This window comes from Castor canadensis, chromosome 5 (assembly GCF_047511655.1).
Source record: "Castor canadensis chromosome 5, mCasCan1.hap1v2, whole genome shotgun sequence".
In the NCBI taxonomy this organism is placed as follows: Eukaryota; Metazoa; Chordata; class Mammalia; order Rodentia; family Castoridae; genus Castor; species Castor canadensis.
Window position 1 is genome coordinate 27,511,923 of NC_133390.1, and position 17,999 is coordinate 27,529,921.

At 32.6% G+C, this 17,999-nt stretch overlaps 1 protein-coding gene across 4 annotated transcripts in view; it reads right to left on the bottom strand.

The window, feature by feature from the left end:
* Positions 1-1,145: 1,145 nt before the first annotated feature.
* Usp25 (ubiquitin specific peptidase 25) overlaps positions 1,146-17,999 on the bottom strand; it is a 127,474-nt gene continuing 110,620 nt past the window's right edge. For 3 of the 4 annotated variants that reach the window (XM_074072880.1, XM_074072881.1, XM_074072879.1), the window contains 6 exons: positions 11,926-12,104; positions 10,054-10,132; positions 6,599-6,678; positions 3,312-3,435; positions 2,024-2,219; positions 1,146-1,747 (listed from right to left, as the gene is read on the bottom strand). In XM_074072880.1, the coding sequence (XP_073928981.1) occupies positions 1,575-1,747; positions 2,024-2,219; positions 3,312-3,435; positions 6,599-6,678; positions 10,054-10,132; positions 11,926-12,104 (831 nt within the window). In that variant the 3' untranslated portion in view covers positions 1,146-1,574. The remainder of the gene's footprint in view (positions 1,748-2,023; positions 2,220-3,311; positions 3,436-6,598; positions 6,679-10,053; positions 10,133-11,925; positions 12,105-17,999) is intronic. The other variant, XM_020159807.2, reaches the window with a different exon arrangement.

The following is a 17,999-nucleotide window of genomic DNA, read 5'->3' on the forward strand; positions in this document are numbered from 1 at the left end:
AGGAAATAATTTCCACATGGTATTTGAGCACTTTTTTGTCTCAGCAGTTAATTATACACAAACAGAAACAAATTCACCATTGTTAGAATATCATACACTATTGAAGACTGTTTACAAAAGTGACAAAGGTACACATGAAGTTTCTAGACTTTTAAGAAAACCTGAAAACAGTACTGAATTCGGCTCAGTAGAGAATGTAAACTTTAAATCCAAACACATTTTGATACCCATAATGTGCAAAGTCTAATTTTACAACAGGAATGGTACCAATTCCTTGTCATTAATACCATGGCAATACAATGATACCTCTATAAAGAGTATCACATGATAGATCAGTATTTTTATGAGAAGCACTTAATAGTTTTGGCGACGCTACAATAAACATACACATAGCATAGTGATATATTTTACTCTGCTATCAAAGTATAATTCATAAAGAGACTTTTATAAATTCAAAAATAGGTTGTTGGTAACATGATTACCTTTGAAGCACTGATTTTTTCATTCACAATATTGCTTCATTATCTTTAAACAGAAGTTCCATCTATAAAATGCTCTACAACTTTTTTTCTTCAAAAAATGGAGGTAAATAAACTCATAATTTCTAGTTAAACAATATCAACTTCATTTCACAGCACTGGATAATAGAGAACATTTTCACTTAAAGTTGTATGCAACTTACAAAAATAGAATGCTTATATAATGCAAAGCACTGTCCTCCATGGAGTACACCTCTGTGTGCTTGTGTGTGTGTATACATATTTCTTTTTGAGTTTTACAAGTAGCCCTTTTTCAAGTACTTTTTTCAGGTTATCTCTTGAAATAGTCACCTTGCTATATTATCTGTAAATACATTTTTGAAAAGGTTAAAGGTTTTAGTGTAGTCTGACTTAAAAATCAGCTACTCACTTCAGTGAAAACTTGACTGGACTCAAAACAGGCTAGCTGTCATATTAAGTCCACAGCTTGATTAGAAGTATAGGTGCACTTAAGTGTCAGATAGTAAATTGGCAATATGCTACTGTTATATCAAAATAAAGAGTGCACTAATCTACTCATCACCCAGTATCAATCCCAAGAAAAAATTCATTTATGCATTAAAATAATACACTAATATACAATATACCTGCTTACAAACACATAGGTAGCCATAAATAAAACTTTATTCTTTAATTTCAGTTACAAGCTACCAAATATTATGTATTATACACAGTGCTGAACACTTGAATGGCTTAGTCATGGAAGGATCCAGACTGAATGGAAAGCTGTTGATAAAGAAGAGATGAAAGCAAAGTAATACTGTGACAAGAAAAGTGGCAAATTTTGCCATAATAAAATCAATCAGATTTGTAATTATACATCAGTTTTGGTTAAAACAAAGTCTGAGTGCCATGCGATTCTCAGCTTTATAGTTTGCAGTCTGGTTAAAGTCTGTATATTCATTTTGTCTTTTGCAGTTATTAAAATAAAAAAGTTAAAAACTATAGCAGCAACAAGCAAACCCTGTGACAGGAAGGCAAGGGTTAAGAACTAAAAAGAGTTTATACAGTGTGTTTAGGGAAAGCGTGTGCAGTTTATCTTCCATCAGCAGGAGTTCGACTGAGGGACAACATGATTCGGGCAAACCGCTCACAGAGGTCATGCGTGGAATATGAAGGTAACTTCGGTGGCTCGTGGAAACCTTTAATTTCCGTAGAACAGTCAAGCAGTTTTGGAAGAAAGTCCGTCAGCTTTTCTTGGAGGTTTGCTGCAAATATAAATAATCAGATATATCTAAACATAGATAATAACTGTTAAATGATCACCTGCAACATGATTTATTAATTTTATGTGGCCAGTTGATACTTTATTTTTAAATACAAGATAAAAATATAAACGAAAACAGCAATGTGTACAGCTTAGTTTTTATAAATAAGGAAAAGACAGCAATGACACAAATATGAAAATATTACAGAACATAAAAAACAGCAAGAATAAACAGAATACCAACAGTTCAGGTGCCTACTCGCATTGTTTAACTTACATTCCATTTCTTGTCCTAGGTAGGAACACCATCTATTCCTCATATCTTCCACTGCAAGTATGTCTTTCTCTTCCATTTCATCCACCAATAGTAGGGGCAAAAATGGAACAATAAATTCATTCATGATAATCAAACCATTGTTTACTTCTCGATCCTCTCCAGATTCAAACAGTTCTGCAGCTTGTTCATTTAATTTCTTAATTCAAAGAGAAAAAGAACAAGTTTCATTTCTTTTAATTAAATAAAAATACCTGTAAATGTTAATACTAAACACAATAAAGTAGCATGTTCAAAACATTAACAGAACAAATAGCAGCCAGGAAAAACAATACCAAACTAGTCTAACACTGAAAAATCTTTTACATGTATAACAGCAACAGAAGCAAAAGCAAAAATAGTAAAATTACAACCTTCTAATGTTGTCATTCAAAAATTATAGACATATTGCATATTGTAGTGTAAACTGGACACTTCTTTCTGAAAGAAAGCATTTCACCAGCACTCACTTTTAAGTTTTTTAAAGTATACTTAATGCATATAATCAACCTAAGTAAGTTAAAAAATTCTCTTTAAGTATCTCTGTCTCTATTTTTTTAAAAGGAAAAAATTACAACTTAGGGGTTCACAATATGGAAAAGAATGATGTTAATAGTTAACTGGGAGTGAAACCGTAACAATTTCTAATGAAATTTGTGATTTTATCATAGCTAGATGATACAAGGATCAACAAAATACTCTAGGTATCTAGTTATATAAACTTGTGCAAAAATTTTTTTCAAAGTAACTTTTTAATATCTATAACAATAGTAACATTTCATCAGAGTGAAAATATATGTGGAAAAAAACCTATTAATCACCAGATGTGAATAAAGGATATTGTATCACAATGAACTCTTTGACAATATGCACACCAAGCATACTGTCATTTATAAAATCTTAGAAAATCCGTTATTTGTTTTCTGGAATACTTCCCCAATGATCTATACAACCCTTCCTTGCTGACCAAAAAAGGGAGGGGTAGTGTGATGATAAATCTAAATATGCAATGAGAGCAATCTGGTCTCATTAAAAGAACACTTCTGGTTGATCACCAGCAGTACAGACGACCCATAAAGAAGGATAAATAATGCATGCATTTTTACATATTAAGGAAACAGACTGCAGACATCATCATGATTCTTATACTCTGTCAGAGTTTATAGAGTCTATCACTTACATATGCATCTGGAAAACTTGCCCAATGTAAGACAACAAAATAATAAACATATACTATGCACATTCTACTTACTAGTAAACATTCTCTTCTATAATGTGATATTAACTCTTCATCATGTCCTCTGTATGGGCCCTTTGACAAGAGTTCTTTATTATTCTGATAAGCACAGATAAGGAACAGCAAGGAATCTATATAACTTAAAAATTAAAAACAAACATTAGCATTTCACTTCAGGTATAACTATAAAATATTTTAAGTATATGCTTAAATTTTTATCTACAACATTGTAATAAAAAAAATCATCCAATACATCATCATTTTACTAAACATCATTTTATCAACAGCCAACACCTGAAACCAGGAGTCATATCTTAAAAGTAAAAATAAATAAATAAAACAGGAGCTAGGAACTAACAAAAACTGGAAGAAGGGGCCACAACTGAAGAATTAAGATAGCTCCGTCTGTCTTCTTGGTTATTTAGGTATAGACACAGTTCTAACTATTAAGAAAAATTAAACAACACAAATAATATCCACAGGAGGTGAAGCAGATATAAAGAAGATAAAGTACTTCTAATCTAGGAAACCTACGGACAGCTATCTATGTGTTATAATAACACAGTAGAGTCAAGGTGTTATAAGCTTCAAATGAGGTTTAAAAAGGGAAGAGGGAATACTTAATAGATTATTATGTTTTATCTAAAATAACTACCTTTTTACTCCAGAGGCACCTGCACATCCATGTTTATTGCAGCACTATTCACAATAGCCAAGTTATGGAAACAGCCAAGATGCCCCACCACTGACGAATGGATTAAGAAAATGTGGTATCTATACACAATGGAATTTTATGCAGCCATGAAGAAGAATGAAATGTTATCATTCGCTGGTAAATGGGTGGAATTGGAGAACATCATTCTGAGTGAGGTTAGCCTGCCCCAAAAGACCAAAAATCATATGTTCTCCCTCATATGTGGACATTAGATCAAGGGCAAACACAACAAGGGGACTGAACTTTGATCACAAGATAAAAGTGAGTACACACAAGGGAGACATGAGGATAGGTAAGACACCTAAAAAATTAGCTAGCATTTGTTGCCCTCAACGCAGAAAAACTAAAGCAGATACCTTAAAAGCAACTGAGGCCAATAGGAGAAGGGGACCAGGAACTAGAAAAAAGGTTAGATCAAAAAGAATTAACCTAGAATGTAACACACACGCACAGCAAATTAATGTGAGTCAACTCCCTGTGAAGCTATCCTTATCTCAACTAGCAAAAACTCTTGTTCCATCCTATTATTGCTTATACTCTTTCTTCAACAAAATTAGAGATAAGGGCAAAATAGTTTCTGCCGGGTATGGAGGGGGTTGGGGGGAGAGGGAGGGGGCGGAGTGGGTGGTAAGAGAGGGGGTGGGGGCAGGGGGGAGAAATGACCTAAGCATTGTATGCAAATATGAATAACAAAAAAATAAAAATTTTAAATAAATAACTAAAATAAAATAACTACCTTTTGAACATGTTAAAAGAAAAAATATACACAGTGCTTATTTGTAAGTGAAATGCAAAGATATTTTAAGACATTTGCATCACTATTTTCAATTATTCACAAATGAGTTATTAATCATTAATACTACAGATTAATACAGAAAAATATAACATCCTAAAAACAGAAATGTTGTAAAGGAAGATAGTTTTTTAAACCCCAGGTCATTCTGCCAATTAGTATTACTGTTTATTATTTATTTAATGTGCTCAGATAAAAGACAAATCCACTTCATACTCCACATATGAAGTATAAAATTATTTGGAAATTATGTGCACATCTATGACATATCAAATTGCACATCTGAATTTGTCTTCATAAGTAAGTTTAAACACTGTTTGAAAATGCCTTTTTTGCAGGGAGTGATAATACCGTTATTTTTCATAATGAAATTGTGGTGGCTGGTTATTTAATATGTAACTGACCTATCTAACTTGTCTATTAGAGTTATTAAGTTTCCTGATAAAAAGATCTGTCCTGAATGGCATTCATGTTTGGTTTTAAAGACTCAAGTCTTTCTGAGAACTGTTCTTTTTGAGAACAGTTCTGAAACTATAACCTTAGTGCGATTCTCCACTAAGGTACACAAAATGTTTCATATGAAGTTTTATTTTGAAATGATATGTTTAATATTCAAGTAAAATATACAGTGGTCACTAGTCACTTAATATGTGGCCACTGAACACTAGAAATGTGGCTAACGCTCCCGAGAAAATAAATTTTTAGTTTTAATAATTTTAATTAATTTAAATTGGTACACATAGGTGGTGGTCTCCATATTGAACAACACAGCTCTAAAAGTTGATGTGCATCTTGTCACACACACACAAAATGCATCATTACCTGGTTACTTCAGTGGGGCTCTAACACTCTACTAACATACAGCAAAGATAGAAGAAATTCAACCTTCTTTTTAATTGGCTACAATAAGACACTGCATTGGAATGTAAAGAGCAGTTTCTCAATAAAATGACCAATCAAGTACATTAGTTTTACAGTTAGAATTAAGAAATATGTGGAGAAATAAGTGAACGTAAACAAGTGTATTACTGGAAATGGTAAGTAAATCAAAATCTATCTTTTTCTTGAAACCAATTTAAATAACAAGCAGTAACTGTAGTAGTTAAATAAGTAGAAAGCATACTACTTAGACGTTTTCTACAAATACATCTTTCAGGGCACCTGGGAGTTAAGACAAAGAAACAATAGAAACCTTACCTCTAATTTATGTTAAGAATCTTGGAAGGAGTAAGAAAAGACTGGTGACTGTAGGTAGATGTTGGAGAATAGCTGAGCTACCAGCTCCTTTGGTCCTCAGCAAATTTGCTGGGTTTTAATCTAATCCAATTTCACCCTGAACTTTAAATTTATTATTTGAGAGCTCATAAAAACAAAAACAGTACTGGGATGTGGGGCATCTGCCTACAGTCTGAGCAACCTGCGAGGCTAAGGATCACAAGTTTGAGGGCAGTCTAGGCCGATACATACATATGCATGTGTATCAAACACACATAGACACATGAATAAATTCTGAAAACAAAACAAACAAAAAGACACTAACGCCAACCTCATGTGTTTAATTTAAAATGAAAAATATATTTTATGTTGGGAATACAGAACTTTGTACTAAATTTGAAATTTTCTGCTCTAAAATAAAATGTTTATTTAAAATTTACAGTAAGCTAACTTTATTCACAGATTTATTCATAAAGTTTTGATCAAGCATGGTCAAAAATCAATCAGCCAAAAGAAACCTCAAAAACAATAATTTTATGTACAATTAGCTTTTTTTCACATTTATCCATTTTGCTTTACCTTTCTCTTTGAAAATTTTCTAGTCCAATTATGAGATACATAGTGGTTTCCCTGAATTTCTTATAATCTTGATGCCATTCCTGTAGGTGAAAGAAAATATTAAAAATATAAAGAGTAAGATTTAAAATGAGATAATTTACAAAGTAATGTGCTGTTATGATAACTCTCTGAATTAAGAGAAACAAAGATATGTCAGGAATGGAGGAAGGGAGGATAAAGGTGAGCAGTGGAGGAGGTGAATTCAAGTATGATATATTTGATCTACTGTAAGAACTTTTGTAAATGCCACATGTACCTCCACACTGCACAACACTTAAAAAGCAAAAGAGAAACAAAGAATTCAAAATTAAAGAGAAACTAGATAATTTGTATTTTACTTTTTGACACAAAAGACTACTTTTTTATGTAATAATAAATGCAACATTAGGCATTGATAAAAAATTAAATAATAAAGGTCTCATTAAAACTGAAAATGTAAAGGGAGGATAATCAATCAGTTTACTTTACTTTCAAAAATTCTTCAGTATAAAAATCATTAAAATATTACTGTAGTGCAGGTAACTGTTTCATATAAAATGTGTGGGGCCAGAGCATCTCAGATTTTGTAGTTCTTCTGATTTTGAAATATTTGCAGAGACTTTACCAGTTGAACATCCCTTGTTCAAAAAATTCAAAACTTTCAGTTCCAAAATCTAAAACTTTTACTTGAAAGTTTTGGCATTCAAAAAGTTTTAGATGTCAGAGCTTTTCTGAAAATTTATCTCTATCATACTGAAAGAAGGAAATAGAATCAATTTATTACTTTAATATGTGTCAGAGCTATAGCACTCTTAAGGAATTAAAACAAAAGTTACAATACAGGCATTCAGCTTTGTCAAATGTGTGGTAAGGTTAGAGTACAGCTATGCATCCATTCACCTGAGAGATGGTGAAGGGATACTGCAGTTTACACTAAACTTCTCCTTCCCCCAAAATTACAGAGCACATGAGAGTTGGGACTGAGTGGTGCTAAACTGATTCCCTTTAACTCTTGAGGCAACAAAACTGGGATTTTCTTGTTCAAAAGTTCACTCAAGAAAACTAAAATTCAAGGTAAGATTAATTTAAAAAGGGGATTCTGATAATAAAAATGTTACAGCTTTTATACAATGCTTATCATTTCATCATAAGCAAATGAAAACAAGAAAAATGTAGATATATTATTAGCGAACTGTGCTTTCCTTGAATATAAACTATTTTAATTTATAATTTTTAATCTTAATTAATTTTTCAAGTCATAATCTTGATATTATTAGATCTTAATGACAAAGATAAAATTTCTTCTATAAGTACAAAGCTAACTTTTCTGGAGGAAATGCAAATTTAAACCACCACTCCATAAAGTGCTGACTAGGCTAAGTTTTTCTATAAAGGGAAGACAGCAAATGTCTTAGCCTAAATCCGTCCATGCAACCTCTGTTGTAGTTACTCAACTCTGTGACTATAGTGGCTGAGCAGTCACCATCAACATATAAACAAAGGCTATATCCCAATGAATCTACTTATAAAAACAGGCAGTGAGCTAGATCTGGTCTGCAGACCAAGGTTTTCTGACTACTGAACTTAGAGCAAGACAAAGATCCAAGGAAGGTACAACAACCAAAAACATGTATAATTTACTGATTTTCAGTTTAAAAAAATGAGGTTTTAGAATAAAAATATGCTGAATTCTTTGAAGTAACCTGGTAAAGAATCACATCAGAATTAAAAGATAAGTCCCATGAACCCAAACACAGGAGACAAGAACAGAGATCAATCACTTTGAAAGTCACAGATTCACAGCTATTATTTGCTAAATCGCCACGAGGGAACATATTCTGAATATCTATGGCTCCAGATTGTATATCCCAATAAAAATCTCTGGTAGATGTGTTTCTTTTACAGGCAAATAAATGTCTTTAAGCTTCTGTTCATGCTGAGTTCTAGACAGCTTTATGCGAAAGCCTCATGGTTAAAATATATTTTGTACATGAAGTGAAAAAGAAATTCTATTTTATTTATTTCCCAGAAAAACTTAATAAAAAACACTCCCATTGTGAACATATTAGCTCCCACCTCTGGCACACATGTTGGATCTAAAATATTATAAGGTTGTAATAGTTAACACACTACGTCTTGATTTCTAATGAATTAAGGCTGTCCACCCACTTTTAAGAATGTCTCAGATAGATTAGAATCTTTGCATTTCCCAACAGACTTTTTCATTAAAATTATCAACCTCTATAAAACAACTTGCTAGATTTTTTTAGATACTGAACTGAATCTGTAAAACATTTGGGAAAAACTGGCATCTTTAAAATATCAAGTTTTGCAAACATCGTATGTGCATCCATTTACTTAGGCCTTCTTTAATGTCTTCTACTTCAGTTAGGGTTCTCATCAAAAAGTGTTTTTTTTCTGTATCTTTCTCTTCTCTGTTAATGTGGTAAATTACAATAATTAAAGTAACTTAAGTATGCAATGGAACCAAATGTGCATAGGGAAGCAATTTAAAATTTGCCAGATTTGTAAGGGGAAAGACAATATATAAAGTTAAAATTTAAAGATTTAAAGAAATAGTAGGTGTTTGAATTGGTCAATGAAAAAAAAATATTTCCAAGTCAAAATTTAGAATTTTTGCACCAAAAAAAATCCCATAAACTATCATACAAATGTTTCTTTGCATGCTCTCTCTCAAACAACACTATTTCCAGGGAGTGAATTCAAGTATGATATATCTGATACATTTTAACAACCTTTGTAAATGCCACCACAATGTACCCCCAGCCAGCACAACAACAGAGGAAAAAACAAAACAAAACACTGTCTCATAATGATAAAAACATACGACATACAATGACTAAAATGAATCTCAACCTCCCACCAAAATATATGATGAAGCAAACTGAAGGAAAAAATATGTAGAATGTAGTTAGTGCAATACAGGAGTATTAGCCAAGCTAGAAACTTCTAGCTATGAAAACTTCAGCCAGGTTCATTCAGTTCTCTTTGCCTCATATTCTCATGTGTAAAACAGGATTAAGAACACCTTCCTTAATACAAGTAAAGGGCTCAGAAGAATGCTCAACAGACAGTGTGCTCTTGAAAAACTAGTTGTCATGTAGCAGCAATTCCAAAATTAACAATGTTAACAGTTTAACTAGAAAACTTCATTAAAAATATAGCTGACAACTAGTATTGGAATCCAAGAGAACTACGCATCAAAATAACTTGAAACTTCCTGTTTGGTTTTAAACTTTTTGATATCATGCCATTTAAAGAAACTAAGCCCAACAACATTTCTGAAAGTGTTAGCACTTTGGCACTGACTTAGAAAAGTAGTTTTTATTTATCATCCATGGTGAATACAAGCTTAGCTATGCTAAAATGAGAGGATGCCTCAATCTAGAGTTCAGTTTCTCAGAGAAGGACATTACCTCATACTCCTCCAAGTTCACTTCTTCAGGTTTTATCATTTCAAGCTTTGCTTGAGCAACTTTCATTATGTTGTGACTCCTTCAAATAAAAGAAATAAATGAAGAGTAAAATCTATAAAAACTGGAAAATATGTTATAGAAAACTAAACTACCAAGCATATTAACATGACATCTATTGTCAATGAACCAGCAAATAACTTTCAGTTATAAGTGAAAAATGTGGCTTTTGAACCAATGTTTGATAGATAATAAGTTACAAAGAAGGTATCAATTCTAATTCAAATTTACTATATAATATTCTTATATAGCTTTTAAACTACACTCTAACCAATACAGTTTACATGAGAAGAAAGAGCCTAAAATATGCCTATCATGTCAGGTAGAAAAAGAAGCATTTCAGTAGCCTTTATCAGAAGAACTATTGCTAAAAAAAAAATCCCACAAGACAGAGGAACCATATAATCAAAACAGACTACTTGTCAAAAGACTGAAAATCAATGTAAGTACCTCATTGATTTTTTCCCCAATTTCAACAGCACATTCATTGCAAAACAGTCCCTCTGATGGCTCAGATGAGTTTTAATCAGTCATACTTCTGAACTCTTTGTAGTCAGACATAACAAAATAAGTAATGTCTGCACTGCTATTAATAATACTAACAGCCAACATCAACTGAGCACTCAGCAGTCTACCAGATACTGTTCATAAACTTCTCCCTGTATTTTTTCATTTAATCTCCAAAGCCACAACAGATGTATGGTATGGTGAGGCAGCAACTGGTCCTACATGCCTTATTCCCCTTTATATTTTCCTGTGCTACACATTTGTATTTTATGAGATATTTGTAAAAAGATAATCATTTACTTCAGAACTAATATGTAATGATAATGAACTCTAAAACGGCATGTTTGGGTATACTAAAATAACTCCTAATACCATGGGCCTTTATCTGGAGTCTAAATTTTTTTTAATGTCATTCATTGTAATTAGACTTTTTTTTTTTTTTTTTCTGTACTGGGGATTGAAGTGAAGGCCTCACACTTACTAGGCAAGTGCTTTGTCATTTAAGCTATGCCCCTAGTTCTTTAGCTTTCAGTCTGTTTTGCATATAGGGTCTTGCACTTTTGAGCAGCCTGCGATCCCACTTCCTCTGCTTCTCAAGTAGCTGGGATACAGACACGTACCACTACACTAAACTTTTGTTTTTTGAGATAGGGTCTTACTAACATTTGCTTGGGTTAGCCTTGAACTGCAATCTTCCTGGGTAGCAAAATTTACATTTTTAACATTAGGAGTTTTATAGGAATACTTAAAATAGATGTCAGTGAACCAAGTTAATTTAACTATTCCAAGCCTTCTCTTATGTCAAAGAATGCTTTAGTTTATTTTTACATATAACTAGAAACTTTTGTTCAGTAATTCTCACAGAAGGGCAATTTTGATTCCCTACAGGTTATTTTAGAGTATCTTAAGATGTATCAGTTTGTCACAACTTGGGGGTGTTATAAGAAGTCATGGACATTGCTAAATAGCCTATAAATCACGCAGCAGCACAGAAGACAGAATGATCTGATCTAAAATATCCACAGTACAGAGGTTGAGATAACATTCTCTGAAGTACTGAGTCATAAGGACAGTGACTTGATTCACAATTAAAGTACATTAAAATCATCTATATTATTTTCAGTTCAAACTTTAAAGGCCATGGTTACAGATGTCAAAGAAATTATAAAGCAACTACTCAAATTAACTGACATATTTTTGTGCTATATTTATTAAAATGTTCTAATGCATATATAAAATTACATTTGGGATCTGTAAAAAAGGGACAATTTAAGTATATGAATTAGATATTTTTCATTTTAATATTACCTTTCATCAAAACTCAAATTTCTATCTCCAAATTGTTCTAGTAATGTTTTCTCAATGATTTTCTTTGGTGCCTGGTTCTGGATAAAGTAGACCATTACATGATGTAAACGGTAATCTGTTTCTGGTGGGGTATCTTCTTGGGCCAATTTAACCAACCTTGAATACTCCAACTTAATTGCCTATAAAATGCAACAAGAATGACAATTTTGGTCAATTATAATATTTAAAACCCTTTAATATAATTTTAATTCTCATGGCACTCAAATGTGTTTTCCTTTTAATGTACTACAAATAAGACAGTACATCTAAGAATGCCCCATGTTCCATACTCTCAAAAAATTTTCTGAGTAACTAACCACCTAGGCCTTTTCTTATCCTGTCATTTTATATAAATGGACTTTTTTGTTTCCACACAAAAGTGATTAAAATAATACACTTAGCTTATGACTAATTCTGAAAATTTACAAAAGTCTAGTCAAACTCTATTCAGAGGCATCACAAGAGGAACATGCTAGGTTCTTCTACTCTGCTTGGCCTTTCTAACATCAGTTTACATTCCAGGTGATACACAATTCCCCAGAATACGTAACACCTGAAAGAAAATGGCTGGCTTTAAAATGCACAGTAATATTACTACGACTTTTAGTCGACCACTCTATAAATGAGAGATGAAACAGGAAACCCTGAGTCTGGTATCTACAATATGAATTCTTTGATGCTACAACCGTATTTGAATTTTTCTGTTATAATGATTATATATTATTACTTCGATGTTTATCTTTTCTTTATAAACAAATACCTCAGGATTTATAAGTAATTATAATGGAACACAATAAATATTAATATGTTTCCACACGAGAAAAACAGGGAAATATATGAGTACAAAATATGCATAATTTATTCATCAAATACTGCTGTATACATGAAGCCCACATGATTAAAGGTAACACTTTTTTTTTCAATGCTGACATTTGAACTCAGAGCCTTGTGCTTACTAGGCAAGTGGTCTACCACTTGAGCTATACTGCCCACCACTTTTAGCTCTAGTTATTTTTCATAGGACCTAATGTTGTTGCTTAGCTAGCCCAGAGATCATCCTCCTATTTAAATCTCCCGCATACCTGAGATGACAGGTGCATGCCACAACACCCAGTTTTATAGGTTGAGATGGGGGAATTGCTAACTTTTTGCCTCATCTGGCCTCAAACCTTGGTCTTCCAATCTTTGTCACTGCAGTAGCTGGGATAACAGGTGTGAGCAACTTCACCCAGCCAAGATAACATTTTTTAAACATTCATTTATATTAGGCTTGTATCTATATTCTAGCTCTATTATCCATAAAACATTTGGGGCTACATGAAAGATATATTACAAGAAATCCATTCTATTAGAAAGGTCTTGCTGTTTTTAAATGCATGCCTTTCCTTGAGTAATTCTTGTGCATCCAGATGCTATTATATTTGTGGCCATGTTACTGAAGGAAGGAAAATTAACTAAGAAAAACATTAAGTGAAATATGCTAGTTATGTAGTATCATAGTTCATTAAAAGGAAGATTAGTAAAAGTCCTTTCTATGTAGTAAAGCATTATAAATAGAATGAGGTAATTATTTTTATAGCTAAACAAACTATTCTAAATTATTAGATTTTCCCATGGTGAAAATGATCTTTTGTTTCTTCAGGACATAAATGTAATTTCAACATCTTATTGCTACGGCTAAAAGAGCCCTAAAAGTCAAATGTATTTGACACATAAGATTACCAAGGTTCAGTTTGTGCCTGACTCACGTATTAGAACTCTTCCAGTTTTTCCTATTTCCCCAATGGGGAGAGGAGGAACAAGTTCATTTAATAACCAAAGTATGTTTCATTTGAGAAAAAATGTAAAACATTAAAAACTGTTCTTTGTTATGGCCCAATGATTGTTACAGACTATTAGATGACTTTTAGAATAACAAATGTTTCAAAAATCATGAGTTTGGTAGAATAAGTATAGTTAAAATAACAAAAAAGTATTGTCCCTTAAAATAATATTGGCATACACATAAGGGGTTATCAGATACTTCTAACTACTTTCAAGTTAGAAGGTGTGACTTCTTTTTATAAAGAGAGGTTTCTAATAGTGAAATATATAGACTCACAATTTTGTTCAATGTAAGAGTCTCCTAATTTTTACAAATGAATGCCAAAGTCACAGTACTTTTCACCTCTATGTATAAAAGCCAGTAGAGACAGAAAGGCACTTCTAAACTTCTTGGAGTAATTTTTCAAGCGTATACACACACACACACACACACACACACACACACACACACACACACACACAGTTGTCAGCATACTGGAATTTCTTGAGTATTTTTTAGGAATTTCCTTATTAAGAAATTGTGTAAATTTTAAATGCTGGAATCCTATCTACTCAAACTCTCCACAGATGCATCATGCTGTTACATTTAGCAGGTCCTGCACAATATGCCATTTGAGTAAAGTTAACACTGTGTTAAATTACCTCAGACTAATTTCTCAGTATCATGTTCTAGGAATTATATTTGTCCATAATTCTGGCTGCCTGTGATGATAATTACTTTATTTTTCATTGCAGCTGCTGCAATGAAAATAGCACATTTCAATACAAAATACAATACAATACAAAATATGACACTGCTCATTAGGTAATGAAACTGCTTTGTACTGTTTAAATTTTTTTTTAATCAGGCTTTAATCAGACCCAATGTTACATATTGAGTCTTATTTCCTATTGCTCCTCAGCATGGACCTCCTTCTATCTAGGTCAGGCTTGTCTTCCCACAAATCCACATATGGCTTTATTTCTTGGATTATCTGCACATATGATATTCTCCCATTTATTCCCTGTCTATAGATAGCCTATCAGTTAGCTTAGCGGAAGCCACTTTCCTGAAACTTCCAACTCTTAAGACAAAAAAAATAAAATTCAGAAAGCTACACATGTCATTTATTAACAAACTGTGACACAAAACAAGGTAAATATTCCTCTAAGAGTTGATATTCTTATCTCTAAAATGTATTTTTAAATGCTCATGTAATATTTTTGAGACTTGAGTAATGTAATAAAACCAGACATGAAATAAGAAATAAGTACAACAAAAGTGGTTAGGAATTACTGGGGAACAGTTTAATAAGGGAATCAACTAAAAAGCTATTAGAAAACTTAAGATTTATAAGGTAACTGCTTATGACAAAAATATATAAAATTACCTTTCCAGTTACCTAGCTTGACCTTTACTTGGTAGAAAAAAAATGACCAATTTATAAGGACAAAAAACTTTTAAATACTTAAAAGATACAAAACAGATCTGGAGCTAAATTAAAAAACTTTTAGCCAAAGAACATAACAGAAGATGACAGAAGTGAAAGGCAAATTAAGTTCCTTTTGAAGAGTAACAAGCATACTAAAGATACAATTTTCTTCATGTATGTTTTGGCCATTTGTATTTCTTCCTTTGAAAAAGTTCTGTTCATTTCATTTGCCCATTTCTTCACTGGGTCATTGATTTTTGGGAAGTTTAGTTCTTTGAGCTCCCTGTACATTCTAGTTATTAATCCCTTGTCAGATGGATACCTGGCAAAGATTTTTTCCCATTCTGTGGGCAGTCTCTTCAATATGGTGAACACTTCTTTTGTTGTGCAGAAGGTTTTTAATTTCATGTAGTCACATTTGTCAATCATTTCTCTTAGTTGCTATGTAGGTATCTATCCAGCAACATTTACTGAAGATGTCTTTTCTCCATCATATGTTTTGGGCACCTTTGTCAAGAATCAGGTGGGTACAGATGTGTGGACTCATATCTGGGTCTTCTGTTCCATTCGTCTTCAGGTCTATTTTTGTGCCAATACCATGCTGTTTTAATTGTGATGGCTATGTAATATAGTTAGGAGTTAGGAATTATGGTACCTCTAGCATTACTCCTTGGCTATTCATGGTCTTTGTGTTTCCAAATGAACTTGATTGATTTTTCAATCTCTGTACGAATGTCACTGGAATTCTGGCGGGGATGCCATGGAACATGCAATTGTTTTTTGGCAATATAGCCATTTTGACAATATTGATTCTGCCAATTCATGAGCATGGGAGATCTTTCACTATTCTGTAGTCTTCAATTTTTTTTTCAATGGCTTATAGTTTTCATTGTAGATGTCTTTCACTTCCTTTGTTTATTCACAGGTATTTTATTTATTTTTTTGAGGCTATTGTAAAAGGAATTCTTTTCCTATTTTCTTTCTCTGTTCATTGTTGCTATATAGAAAGGCTACTGATTTTTTTGTAGAACTGACTTTGATTCCTGCTACTTTGCTGAAGGTGTTGTGCCCTTGTTTGGTTTGGGGATGAGTATAATACTGAATTTTTAGAATGATTTTGTCAATGTTCCTGCCATTTATATTTCATGGAAAAGACTGAAGACTGTTGATATTCTGCATTAAAGGTCTGATTGAATTCAACAGTGAATCTGTCAGGTTCTAGACTTTTCTTTTTGGGGAGATTCTTTATTGCTGCTTCAATTTCATTGCTTGTTGTAAGTCTATTTAGGTAATTTTAGTTGGTTGTATGTGTCTATAAATTTACCCATTTTTCTAGATTTTCCAATGTATTTGAATATAGGTTTTCAAAGTAATTAATCCATAATGATTCCCTGGATTTCGTTGGGTGTTTGTTGAGATCTCCCTTTTTATTTTCTAATTTTATTAATTTGGGTCTTTCCCTCCTCATTTTAGTCAGATTTGCTAGGATTTTACCAATCTTATTTATCTTTTCAAAGAACCAACTTTTTGTTTCACTGATTCTTTATATGGTTTTCTTGGTCTTTTTTGCTGATTTCAGTCCCTATGTCTCTCCTTCTGCTAGTTTAGGGGTTATCCAGCTGTATTACTAGGAGTTTGAGATGCATTAGATTGTTAATTTGAGATCTTCCTGTATTTTTAATATATGCATTCATGGCTGTAAACTTTCCCCTCAGCACTGCCTTTACTGTGTATCATAGGTTTTGGTAGGTTGTGCTTTCATTTTCATTAAATTCCAGGAACTTTTAAATTTCCTTCATTGTTTCTTTGATGACCCACTGATCACTAGGCAATGTGTTGTTCAGTCTACAGCTGTTTGAGTAGATGTTTCTTTTTGTTATTGAGTTCTAGTTCTATTCCATTGTGACAGACAGTATGTGGGAGTTATTTCAATTTTCTTATATTTGTTAATACTTGCTTTATGACCTAAAATATGACCTTTTGGAAAAAGTTCCATGGGCTGCTGAGAAAATGTATGTTGTCATGCTGCAAGATGGGATGCTCTGTAGACATTTGTCAGGTCCATTTGATCTATGGTGTACTTCGACTCTAAAATTTCTTTGTTGATTTTTTGTTTGGATGACCAATTTGTAATAAAGGAGTACTGATTTCTCCCACTAATCACTGTGTTGGGTGGTCTATCTGTGTTAAGTCAGCACTGTATGTTTAATGAAGTTGGGTGCCCCAACATTGGGAGCACATGGGTTATTAACTGTTATTTCTTCTTGATGTATTGCTCCTTTTAGTAGTACAAAGTGACCTTGTTTGTCTCTTCTAAGTTTGAAGTCTGCTTTATCTGATATAAGTATAGCTACTTCTGCCTATTATCAGGAGCTAATAACTTGATGTATCTTTTCTACCATTTCACTGTAAGCCAATGTTTATTTCTATCTGAAAGGCGGGGTTTTTTTTTAAACAACAAATCATCGGGTCTTCCTTTTTAATTCAGCTTGCCAAATGATGTCTTTTGGTGGGGGAGTGGAACCGTTAACATTCAGTCTCAATATTGAGAGGTATGTGGTGATTCCTGCCATTTAGCTGTTTTTGTTGTGTAAAAGTTTGTGCGTGTGTGTGTGTGCAATTAATTCTATGTTACTCTTTAATTACTTGTCTGCTCTTCTCCTGTATTTACTAATTCCCATCCTTTCATGGCTATGTTTATTTTTATCTTCTGTGTGTAGGATTCCTTTGAGAATCTTTTGGAGTGCTGATTTATTGGTCATGTATTGTTTTAAATTCATTTTATCATGGAAGGTTTTT